At 35.0% G+C, this 13632-nt stretch overlaps 1 protein-coding gene across 8 annotated transcripts in view; it reads right to left on the bottom strand.

Moving 5' to 3' along the window:
• Window positions 1-7779: 7779 nt before the first annotated feature.
• RPS6KA5 (ribosomal protein S6 kinase A5) overlaps window positions 7780-13632 on the bottom strand; it is a 165387-nt gene continuing 159534 nt past the window's right edge. For all 8 annotated transcript variants that reach the window (XM_039535739.1, XM_039535738.1, XM_039535741.1 and 5 more), the window contains 3 exons: window positions 12763-12922; window positions 12135-12298; window positions 7780-9379 (listed from right to left, as the gene is read on the bottom strand). In XM_039535739.1, the coding sequence (XP_039391673.1) occupies window positions 9140-9379; window positions 12135-12298; window positions 12763-12922 (564 nt within the window). In that variant the 3' untranslated portion in view covers window positions 7780-9139. The remainder of the gene's footprint in view (window positions 9380-12134; window positions 12299-12762; window positions 12923-13632) is intronic.

Here is a 13632-nt window from a genome sequence, read left to right as displayed (position 1 = left end):
AACTTTAAACAACACAAACACCAACCCTGAGATTTCTTTACCCTCTGCTGCCTTTAGCATTAATTCTGTGCTCCACCTCTTCTCCCTCTTCTCTCCTTGTTCCTGTTCCCTAATTCTAAGGCCTGGTTTGTACTTAAAAGGTTTGCTGGCATAACTAGGCTAGTTGGCAATGTGAAAAAAAGCAACCCCTAACTGGCACAGCTATGCTGGCAAGAGTCCAAATGTAGTCTCAGTTATATGAACAAAAAAAGACCATTTGCTATTGTAGAGATCTTATTTCATTTGTGGAACTGATATAAGCTATGCTGACAAAAGAACAATTTTGAGGTTATGAAATGCAGCTACATTGGCAAACCCTTTCTAATATAGACAAGGTCACAATCAAAATTCTTATATTTTCTCCTCTACCCTTCATTAAACATCCAAACATCTTGCTATTAAGAGAACTAATTACATAATTAACAACTGGTCAAGAATCCAGCAAAAATGAGTATTTATGAGAGTAAATATTTTAGGGAGAACCGAAGCTTAGACTATTCTAAACGCCCCAAATGTGTTGCCAAAAATTAAATATGACTTTCTATTAAGAAGTATAATACATTGTACCTCTGCATCCAGTCTGCACTTTAATCTGTGATTATTTTTTTTAGTGGTTCCTTTGCCTTTGTGGGAGATAGGAGGAAGAAAAGCTGTTTTTCCATCTTTATCTCAGACAAATTTAAAAAAGAAGTCAATGGATTTCAATAAGAATTTTGTGGGTGCAGCTATTAACAGGCTTGGCCCTTAACTTTATAAAAAAATCCACAGTATTTACCCTCTCTACCTTTGCTCATTTTTGAACTCCACTTTACTTCCAAATAAACATCAGATTCCAAAATTTTTCTAAACTAAGCCACTAATTTAAATTATTTTCCTAGTTGAATTAAGGCAACTAACACGCATTAGCTTTTGTAATACTTAATTGATACTTTTAGTCTGGTTAATTTTTAAGTCAATTGCTCTCTTTCGTTCTTAAATGTCAACACAGACGCTCTCCGACTTACGCAAGTGATCCATTCTGGAACACCTTGCGTAACTCGAATTTTGCATAAGTCGGAAACATATACCCAACCATTACACACACAAAAAACCAAACAAAAAACAACCCTTCTATTTCTAGCTTACAGAACTTTTTCCGTAAGTGCGGATTTGCGTAAGTCAGGTGTGTGTAACCTGGGGTCGTCTGCATTTTAAACAAAGGTGACTTTTACCACTGTAGAGACTACTAACAGGGAGAGACTCAGCAGGCATAAATTCTGGTTCTATTTCTGTCTCTGCCACCATGTTGCCTTTGGCAAGTCACAGCCTTCCTGTGCTTCAGTTCCCCTTTATAAAATGGGCCTAATTCTAGAGTTGCTTACAATTTGTGTGGGAAATTCTAGTGAAAAATATGGAACATGTCAATTCTGATTAATATTATCAGTTTCCCTGTAGAAAATTTCAAAATGAAAATTATTTCAAATGGACATTTTGAAAATAAAGTAAATTTTACATTTAATTTAGACTTAAATTATAATTTTATTTTGGTTTAAAAACCAGAAACAAAATATTTTAATTCAAATTGACATTTTGACACAAATTTTCATTTTCAATTAAAAAGTTGCTTCACTTAAAACATGAAATAAAAATTTAAGTCAAAACAAAATATAATTTTCATTTTTAATCTGTTCAAAACTACATGTGCAAAAACTAAAAAATAATTTTACTGCAATTTTGAACAAAGATTTTTTGCTTAAAATTTCTTGCAGGAAATGCTTTTGTTTTCCAACCAGCCTTACTTAATATTATCTATTTTTGTAAAGAACTTTGGAATATATGGTTCAAACAAGCTTTGTGTGTGTATTATAGTTAAGGCTACAATTTTGTCACAGAGATTATGGAAGTCACAGAATCCATGACTTCCAAAGACCTCTGTGACTTCAGCCCTGGTGGCTGGGAACTACAGGATCCTGCCAACTTCTGCAGTGGCAGGGAGCTGTGAGTTACCCCCCACCGTCTGAGGCAGCGGGCCTCCAAGCTCCGAGCCATCATGGGCAGTGGGGGTACCCTGCAGCTTCTGGCCACCATGGGGGGAGGGCAGGTGGACCTCTGCAGCTCCCTGGCCACCACGGGGGGGCAGGGGACCCCGGCAGCTCCCCAGCCACCACAGGGGACCCCCACAGAGCCCCACCATGGTGGCGGGGGAGGGGAATCTCTGCAGCACCCCATGGTGGGGCAGAGGGACCCCCACAGCTCCCCATCACTGTGGGGGGCACGGGGAAACCCACAGACCCCAGCTGCTGCAGGAGGGCAGAGGGACTCACACAGCCCCCGGGTGCCATGGGAGGGTAGGGGGATCCCTGAAGCTCTGAGCCCCCAAGGGCAGTGGAGACCCTGGACTTCCAGCTACCCCGCAGCTGCCTAGCCCCTTCCCATTTAATCATGGATATTTTTAGTAAAAGTCATGGACAGGTCATGGGCAATAAAGGAAAAATCACGGGAGCCCATGACTTGTCCTTGACTTTTACTAAAAATATCCATGACAAAATCTTAGCCTTAATTATAGTATTAGTATTATTTAAAAGGTAACATTACTTTCTTGGAATAGCAAAGAGCATGTATTTTTTCCTCTTGATTTCTCAACTAGCCTCAAACTTGCAGATACAGAAGTTACTCATAAACATGTTTCCAGGATAGGGGTGTAGAATTATATATTTTTATCCAATTTTTATCAGCTTTATTCTATATTACATGTAAAATGTACATATCTACAGCATTTGCAATACCCTTTGAAAAAGAGGATACTGAAGTTAAGAACTATATTAGATCATGAATTTAGCAAACTACATGACCAAATGTTACACACCACACACACCCTTTTTTTTTTAAAAGAAGAATTATACAAACAACTAAAATAAGCATATGTATAGGGGTGCTATAAAAAGGAATAAGGTCTAATATAGCAGGCCTCAATAAACCCCCCAAAACAAAAATATGTATCTCACTTTACAGTATATTTGGTTAAAATATAAAACTTATCTATAATGCATTTTACTTTGAATCATATTTCCTAAAACTAATGGTATAAAAGTCAGGACAAGGTTGCGTATTTTGTTTACTCTTAAGCAGTTTTTAAGCATAGATTTCTAAAATGGACTTCACTGTCACCATAGATATTTCTTTTTTAGCAGTTTGTAAAGAATTTTTAAAAAACAGCAAATAGTTAACTTTTGTTCAACACACAAAAATTCCAATTTCTACTTTAAAAAAAAGTGCTAACATAAAAATAAGCTTTCCCATTCTTGTGTCATGCAATTTCACAATCTTCCTGAATAAATATACTAGTCACTTATATGCTACACTGATGAATGCTATAAAAATTTCTAGATAGAACAGAAGAAGGAAAAATGTTTATCTCGAAGCACAAGGAGAGAAGACCCATACCTTCCCATCCATCAATTTTTGTAGTTAGCTCAGTGAACAGCTCTGGAAAACAACTGGTAGCTTATATATATTATCAAGCTATACCTTGTTAACTTTTTTCTTCAATAATCATTTCACTTTTCTTATTTTTTTCTTACTATTTTTGGATGCAAGTATATACAGTCAGTAAATACATCAGACTGCCCACATCAGTCTATGCAATGTAGATCCTCAGTTTTGTCCACCCATCTGGAGTGTAGGATGCATTGGCTCACTCCTAAGTTTTTGTTGCTAAATAACAATTCAGAACTCTTAACGCAACAGACAAATAAGTGACTTATAAAAATGGAAGGTGGTAGGGGAAAGCTGGCTTGGAGCTGTACAGTTGTCATATTTACCAACTTACAAGAGACTGATGTCTGGGGAATAAACTGAAGATATTTTTTACAGGTTGACAAAGACTGAAAGATCAAGGCACTTTGGTCTCTGGAACAGTAGCAGCCCCACTATTTCCAGTTTCCACTACCTAGAAGATTCAAACATTAGGATTCCTCAGAAGGAAGGAAGGAAATACAGTGGTGGTCACAGTAAAAGACAGTGAGGGTGTGTGTGTGTGTTATGTGTATTGGGGTGCGGGGGGCATGCAAAGAAAAGATATGGACCATGATCAGGAAGACTGAGCCAAAGCCTCTGGTATGATTAGGGCCCTATCAAATTCACAGCCCGTGAAATCTGGTCTTTTGTTGTATATTATAATGGTCCATTATAATATATAGATTTAATGGAGGAGACCAGCGTTTCTCAAATTGGGGGTCCTGACCCAAAAAGGAGTTGCAGGGGGGTTGCAAGGTTATTTTAGTTGGGTGGAGGTATTGCCACCCTTACTTCTGTGCTGCCTTCAGAGCTGGGCAGCCGGAGAGCAGCAGCTTTTGACCAGATGCCCAGCTCTGAAGGCAATGCCCCGCCAGCAGCAGTGCAGAAGTAAGGGTGGCAATACCATGCCATGCCATCCTTACTTCTGCACTGCTGCTGGCAGTGACGCTGCCTTCAGAGCTATGACACTGGCCAGCAGCCACCACTCTCCAGCTGCCCAGCTCTGAAGGCAGCGTCGCTGCCAGAGGAAGCTTAGAAGTAAGGGGTAGCACTACCGCAATTCCCCCTACAATAACCTTGTGACCCCCCCCCCAACTCCTTTTTGGGTCAGGACCCCTACAATTACAACACTGTGGAATTTTAGATTTAAATAGCTGAAATAATGAAATTTATGATTTTTAAAATCCTATGACCATGAAATTGACCAAAATGGACCATGAATTTGGTAGTGCCCTAGGTATGATGCTTAAGGCATAATACCACAACAAAAAATTATAACTGAAGACCAAATAACTATTAAAAAAATAAAATACATACACACTTCTTGTTAAAAATTGAGAATGATACTTATATAGTAACAATTCTTTAGAATACTGATAAAACACATACATGACAGTTGTGTGAATCTATTCCTTTAAGTATATTCTGGAAGAAGCAGCAGGGGAATGTGGCTGTGCTGGTATAAATTATTTTGTTTAGAAGGGCAGCGAAAACAGGTGCATCAGTAATGTCAGTCTGGAAGATGGGAAATGTCAGCCATCTTGATGGTATACTGTATTTTTATGCTCTTCTGAAGAACAGTAACAATTATCCATTGTAGTAAAATCTTCTTTTATAATACTGTACATGTGAGATAAGTGTACTGAGTACTTTGTCTGACCTTCTATGAAGAAACAATTCTCTAAATTAAGGATAGATTGCTCTTTGTGTGAGAAGGAGGAATTTAATTAGAAAGTCAAGTAAAACTCTGGTTTTGTGCTTTTCGTGCTCCAAGCCTTCCACTTTTTTCATATCTACCCCTAAATTGTTACCGTTTGTATTTTTAAAAACAGTAAGTTCTCAGAACAAATAAATAGTTTTTGTACAACTAAATATTTTGATTTTTTTAAAAAATGCATTAATATAAATAAGTAAATAGTTACGTAGAGCTATACTGTTAAAGAACTGGGTTTTCAAGAAACTAATCTACTGCTCTTCCTAGTACTGTTGACTGCACCAAATAATCTGGAAGGAATGGAGAGATATAAATTCAAATTAAATTAGAATCTGTCAGTAACATATCCCATACTTCCTCTTAATAAATGTGGCTGAATTTAGTATTTTGTGTTAGAGAGAAATCTAGAAGTATACATACAATTAGAAATATGCGGTTTGATTCCATCTTGTGCAGTGGTTTAAAAGTACCTTAACCTAACTATAAATGTAATTTACATCCACTTAGTGCCCTTTTACACTAATAGAGTGGTGTAAAGTAGTCTTAGCATAAATGAGAATCTAGTCCTAACATTATGGTGTGGCAAAATTTTACACCCACTTTGCACAGGCATAAATGACTGCACAGGCACAGGGCAACGAAGAATCAGGTCCATGATATTTATATGTGACTGAGTACTGATCGTCCTCATATTAAATAGGTGACAGGCAAAACACTATACCAGTATAGCACAAAAGAAAAGCAGACTTTGCATCCAAATATCCTTACATAAAAGAAAATGTCTTTTATGCAAGAGATGTGTATCCATTACTGTGAGCTGTAATAATTTCAGAGTCCCAATATAGTCTAAAAATGGCATAATGAAGTATTTCATAAATGCCTGTGCGATAAAACAATGAAAATACAACTGCACTTTCCTCAGAATGAAATAATCACTCTTTTAGTCAATTTTAGCAATTGTCCAAAAAGTCCATAAAAAGTTATTTCTTCAAGTTTCCAAAGCAAGGGAACACATTTTATTATCCCCTTAATTTTAAAAAGTTAAATTCAGCAGAGTCATTTAATTCCAATTTTTTTCCATTTAGAAACCTTTTTGGTTTTGTTGAAAAAGTACTTGAAAAACTGTACAGCAATAATATCTCAAAGTGCGGTTTACTGAACATTACAAACAATCAGCATTGCAATTTGTTAGTGCTGTTTGCATAATAAATATTAATTGTTACTATGGTTTCTTTGTATTTACTGGAGGTTTACTGGGGAGAGGGAATGTATTTGTTTACAAATTAGTTGTATTTATTACTGAGATTACTCCCAAGAGAGTATTCAAAAAGCAAATCTGAATATTATATTAATATTAGTTTAAAATATCTTAACACCAGCCACTTTAAATTGTTTGTGTTACCAGCATATATACTGATTTTTAAGATTAAATATACTAATTCTACATAAACATTGCAAATGTCTCAATATTCACATCAACCTAAAATTAATGCTGCAATTACTACTGACACTCATGTCAAAAAAGTAGTAAATTAAGTAATTCACATCAGTAATTCTCAAATCCTCAAAATGCTGTCATTAATAATATTAAAGCAACACAGAACAAATGTTGGGTCTCAAAACCTCTTGGTTTTGTCAAACACAGTCCGTGTAAACATGGCAGCATAAGATTTCTCAACACTGTTATCTGATGTAATTAAATAAATAAAACAATTGACAAACAATTCCTATATCTTTTTGCATAGGGTTTGGATTAAATTTACTTCAAAATGCAGCAAGCTGTTAATAAAATCTGTTAGTCAACTAGGTTCCAATCATGCTAACAATTACACGTGTACTTTACACCAGTAGTCTCATTGACTTTAATGGGATGACTCACATGTGTAACTGTTTACAGAATTGGGGTCTTATTTAACACTTAATAGTTAGTTGTCCCTAGTCATTCAGAAGGTGAGGAGTAGAAGTGCTCTGCATAAGTTTACAAAATATGCTATTCAATTTAAAAGTATATCAATGGAAATGTTTCAGTAAAAGTCACATATTTTTGATTCCAAACAGGTTATGTACATAATATACTACCACAGCAGGAAATACCTCACTGTAATACAACAGTGTACAGTTGTGAAACACAGTGTTTAGTATAATTTCCCTTTAGTTTTCCCAGTGCATAAGTGCTTTACAACTACACTATACAACATGCCCAAGTCTAGTTATTTATTATGTACAAGATAGAAGCAAGATGTGAGGAAGGAAATGTAATGTAAGGAATGAAAAAAAATGGCAAAGATACAGGGTTTCATTCCTGCCAGGTGCTGAGCGCTCCTCCAAAGATACTAAGAGCCCACAACTCCCACTGAAATCAGTGAGACTTAAGGACACTCAGCATCTCAGAGCAGCATGCAACACCTTGTGGGATCCCAAATACACTCCATGAGAAAACATCAAAATCATTCAGATGTTTTATAAAGCACAAATAAGAAAAATATATTTGAATATTTTACAATCAGTATTGAGCTAACTGCCACGTTTGTGCAATGCAAAATTAAAAACATAGGTTGGCATGCATTCAATATGGACCCCATGATAACAAAAATGGAATTTGGAGTTTCTGCATCTTTTAAAAAAAAGATTCATCTTGGTATCTTCAAGTTATCATATAAATATAAAAGATAAACACAATACATTATAGCTGTTCCTTGAAATAAATATTTGAACACATGACCATTTAAAAAAATGTTCAGTACTAAATTTCAACTTCTTTTCTCTGGTATATCATTGGGTTTTGGAGCTTGAAAAGTTTTTTAAAAAATTATATTTTCTAGAAATACAGATAAACAATAGCATTACAGTGCAAAGTCACCTCATCTTGCTAGCCATAGATTCCTTTTTCATTTAGATCAGGGGTCGGCAACCTTTCAGAAGTGGAGTTTTCATTTATTCACTTTAATTTAAGGTTCCGCGTGCCAGTAATACATTTTAACGTTTTTAGAAGGTCTCTTTCTATAATATATAACTAAACTATTGTTGTATGTAAAGTAAATAAGGTTTTTAAAATGTTTAAGAAGCTTCATTTAAAATTAAATTAAAATGCAGAGCCCCCTGAACTGGTGGTCACGACCTGGGCAGTGGGAGTGCCACTGAAAATCAGCTCGTGTGCCGCCTTCGGCACCCGTGCCATAGGTTGCCTACCCCGATCTAGATAATATAAGACTGTTATATTCTGAGTAGCGTAAAACCAAATTTAAGGAATAAATTTGTAAAACAGCATAATGGTACTCCTTTTATGTTCATCTCTGTTCTTAATTTCCAAAATAAGGTCCAGGTTCTAGCCCATCCTATGCACCAACACAAGGGGGTTAGAAGTGATGTAAGATGGCCTCTTGCTTTAGTGCACTGTACTGCCATTACTTGTGTGCGGAGGAAACCAGAGCTGCTATGACCCTCCTTATGCAGATAGGCAGGAGGACTCTTGACTCTGCTCCCCACAACATGCCTAGTTACACAGCATTTCAGGGAGTACACATTGACTTTTACAGCATATACCCTCCCCGGAACAGTGGGGAAACTGAAAGGAGATTATGCCTCTCAGTAACACTCTTCCTCCAGGGATAAAACAACAATGTGATTACCCCTTACTCAGGACTAGACTGCATACCAATCCAGCCCTAAGAGAGTTCAATGTTGGTTGTATTCACAATATTATACCACATCCAGTGATTCTGAACTAAGACTAAAACCAAATGTCTTGAAACAAAAAGCTAAAAAGGCAGAAATGAAACAAGTTGTTCAAAGCAATGAACATATCCCTGTAATCCCTCTGTTCCAAGGAGGGACAAGTACTACCAGGCTTATCACCTCTTAATTGTTCAAGAGAGGATATTTCTCTGCTTTTCAGTCAGAGAACTGGAAGATGGTTTCTGGGTTATTGCTGTCTGCAGGATTTGTTGGCTGCAGGGTTTTTGTTGGTGTAGTTTTACCATGAGAATGAGAGGAAGAAGAATGTGAACTTTCACTGGAACTGCTACGTGTCTCTGTGCTTGTACTTGTCTTTTTCATCTTCCTTCTTTTAGCAAGAGGTGCCTTGTCAACATTCTGGAGGCAAAATCCTTCCCTTTTGTACTTGTTAAAGGCCTGATTAAAAATAAAAAGGCAATTTATGCATTTATAAAAGGTTTAAGAAATGTTAGAACATGTATAATAAGGTATGAGTTCTATGTTTTATTATTTCTCAAGAGTCATGTCTATACATTCTTCATGCAGTTTATGACAATTTTACAAGCCTTTAAACTAGCGCTGTCAAGCGATTAAAAATATTACTCCCACAATTAATCGCACTGTTAATAGAATACCATTTTTTTAAATATTTTTGGATGTTTTCTACATTTTCAAATACATTGATTTCAATTACAACAGAATACAAAGTGTACAATTCTAACTTTATATTTATTTTTATTACAAATATTTGCACTGTAAAAAACAAAAGAAATAGCATTTTTCAATTCACCTAATACAAGTACTGTAGTGTAATCTCTTTATCAGGAAAGCTGAACTTACAAATGTAGAATTATATACCAAAAAAAAACTGCATTCAAAAATAAAACAATATAAAACTTTAGCGCCTATAAGTCCACTCAGTCCTATTTCTTGTTCAGCCAATTGCTCAGACAAACAAGTTTGTTTACATTTGAAGAAGATAATGCTGCCCACATCTTGTTCAAAATGTCACCTGAAAGTAAGAACAGGTGTTTTCATGGCACTGTTGTAGCTGGCGTCACAAGATATTTACATGCCAGATGCGCTGAAGATTCACATGTCCCTTCATGCTTCAACCACTATTCCAGAGGACATGCTGATGACGGGTTGTGCTCAATAACAGTGCAGATCAACGCATTTTCATTTTCATCATCCGAGTAAGATGCAACCAGCAGAAGGCTGATTTTCTTTTTTGGTGGTTCGTGTTCTATAGTTTTCGCATCGGCGTGTTGCTCTTTTAAGACTTCTGAAAGCATGCTCTACACCTTGTCCCTCTCAGATTTTGGAAGTCCCTTCAGAGTCTTAAATCTGGGGTTGAGTGCTGTAGCTATCTTTAGAAATCTCACATTGGTACCTTCTTTGCGTTTTGTCAAATCTTCAGTGAAAGTGTTCTTAAAATGAACAACATGTGCTGAGTCATTATTCAAGACTACTATAACATGAAATATATGGCAGAATGCAGGTAAAATAGAGCTGGAAACATACAATTCTCCTCCAAGGAGTTCAGTCACAAATTTAATTTAACGCATTATTTTTTTAATGAGCTTCATCAGAATGGACGCATGTCCTCTGGAATGGTGGCCAAAGCATGAAAAGGCATACAGATGATTAGCATATCTGGCACGTATATACCTTGCAATGCCGGCTACAGAAGTGCCATGTGAACGCCTGTTCTCACTTTCTGGTGACATTGTAAATAAGAAGTGGGCAGCATTATCTCCCATAAATGTAAACAAACTTGTTTATCTTTGCAATTGCCTGAACGAGAAGTAGGATTGTGTGAACTTGTAGGCGCTGAAGTTTTGTATTGTTTTGTTTTTGAGTGCAGTTATGTAACAAAAAAAATTCTACATTTGTAAGTTGCACTTTCACAATAAAGAGATTGCACTACAGTACTTGTATGAGGTGAATTGAAAAATACTATTTCTTATGTTTATCATTTTTACAGTGCAAATATTTGTAATAAAAAATAGTAATATAAAGTGAGGAGTGAACACTTTGTATTCGGTGTTGTATTTGAAATCAATATATTTGAAAATGTAGAAAAACATCCAAAAATATTTAATATATTTCAATTGGTAGTCATTTAACAATGCAATTAAAATGGCAATTAATCACTATTATTTTTTTAAATCGTGATTAATTTTTTTGAGTTAATCGCGTGAGTTAACTGCGATTAATCGATGGCCCTATTTTAAACCTATATATACACACACAATCACTAATTGGCAACCTTCTCCCCACATATTCCATGTTTTTAAAATATTTTACTAAGCCATAAATATAGTCAAGATTACATTTTAGTATTTTATATTTACTTAAATTACAATTTTAGTTTTAAACATTTCATTTTTTTTTCAAAACTTAGATCTCTGCAATTGCTAAATAAAGAAAAACTATTTACCCCACTTCTTCTTGGACAACACAGTCCCTGTTTGCAATGAAGCCATAAAATGCAATGTGTTTGAGCATAAACTGCAATTTAACATATTATGTTTTTAGATCATTCTTCATATATAAAGTTTTGAAAAAATCAATCTAACATTTTCCTCTTTGCCTGCATTTGTATAACAAACATATTTTTAGTGAATTAATGTTGGTATCCAAAAATGTCCATTAAGACAATTAAGGTATTTCCACAGAGCATTCCAAATCGTAATATATTTTAAATGCTTTACCTCAAATTTTTGTAGCAGTAGTTTACTTTCTTTCTAATCACAAAAAGGGCAATTAAACTGAAAGTCAAGCAAGTGCTAAGTGTAACCAGAACGTTACACATATCTTAGAAAGCTTTGTTTAAGGACCTTCTCTAAACTTTATATTTATGGTAGCTGTTTCACCATCATCACTTTCCCCAGTGATATAAATATGCTGTCAAAATCTATATTCCTCTCTCAACTTCCCATTTTGACATGTGTTTCATTATATTCTCTCATGTAGGTTTTTGGCCATTGATACAAGTCAACATATTATATAGGCCTTATATTTCTGTAACTTCCTATGCACCTATCATAGAACTCAATGTAAATACATTTTCAAAATAAACAAATTCATGGAAATCCAAATTCTAGGCTGATATAATGTAGCAAATATTTAATATTTATAATTAAAATACAAGAGTTTTCAAGCTTACATGAAAGGTTGCTTTGACGTATGTATGTACAGCAGCTCCTGAAGAGCCTAAGTTATCAGGAGTCATTAGAGGATTGGATGACAGCTGGCTCCCATCTTGAAGCCATTCACTGTATCTCAAGCTGGACATTTTAATTCTTTTATTTGGATCCACTGTAAGAAGTCCTAACAGAAATATATTATATATATTAAATATATTCTTAATCCAGGAGCTATTATTTATCTTTTTAATACTGTGGATAAAGTAATCATTTGAAAACATAAAACCTGAATCATTTGATGAGTCATAATTATATATCACTTTAGATATAGCTCATACAACGTTGACACAGGGTAGTACAAAACACTTTTTAACAGAGAAATGAACTAAGTACTTGTTATAAAATATTCATAAATCAAATCAACAATAATAAATCACGTATTCAATAACTGACATCCCTAAAAAATTACAGACATTTATTCTGGATGAGCTGATAATTACTGCTTGTAACAAAAAGACTACTTTGGTTTCCTTATAAACTTAAATTAATAAAGCACCAAAAACTGAAGAACACAAAAGTATACAGTATAGTACTTTACTCTGGTCACTGCAGCTAAAAGAAAAATATGAAATATCTATGGATTCCTACCTTGTATCAAATCTTTGGCTTCTTGAGATACATTCTTCCAGGCTTCTCTTTCAAAGGAGAATTCTCCTTTTTTAATTTTCTTCATAATTTCCAATGCACTAATGCATGTTAAACCTTTGTCTTGAGACTGGAAGGGTACCTGTCCTGACAGCATTGTATACTACCAGGAGAACAAAAGTAGTACTAATTAATACCATATATTTATTACCAACCTTACTATATTACTGATTACACATTAACCTAACTAACTCAATATTCAGATATTGTTACTTGCAGAGTTAGCAACAGTGTATATATTCCTACAAATAGTACTTTAACAAGAGTTATATTTTCTCTTTAAGGTGTACATGGTCTAAAGCACAACAGGTCTTTATTTAGAGACCTTGTAAGCAACATGGCTTACATGTCTCAGGAATGTTGAAAACATACAGATTTTATACAGTGGGAAAGCCTATACCATTTACTTATTTTTCAAAATAAATTTTTCTGTAAAACAGAACGTAGGTTGGCTCTTTATCTGAACCGGAACCATTTTAAGATCATAATATAAATTTATAGAGGTCTCATAATCGACTTATTATTTCCTTCACACATCCAAGCTGTTTTAACAGGTGAACATTCCAAGAAAAAATAATTTAATCAAATTGCTCAGAAAAAAACTGAAAGATGGCTCTAGCTCTACCTTCTTAAATGCCTCCAATACACATCCCAGCTGCTACTATATGTGCAGGAAAGAGATATCCTCATTTCACTCCAAAGCAGTGTCTATCCAATTCTAGCTTATCTGGGACAATGTCAAGCCCTCTCCAGACATTAGTTTTAACAAGGAATCAATTTTGCTTGTGTTATAGAATGATTAAAATAATAAGA

This window comes from Mauremys reevesii, linkage group 4 (genome assembly GCF_016161935.1).
Source record: "Mauremys reevesii isolate NIE-2019 linkage group 4, ASM1616193v1, whole genome shotgun sequence".
Lineage (NCBI taxonomy): Eukaryota > Metazoa > Chordata > Testudines > Geoemydidae > Mauremys > Mauremys reevesii.
The sequence above is the reverse complement of the archived record's forward strand: the minus strand, read 5'-3'. Positions and strand labels throughout refer to the sequence as shown.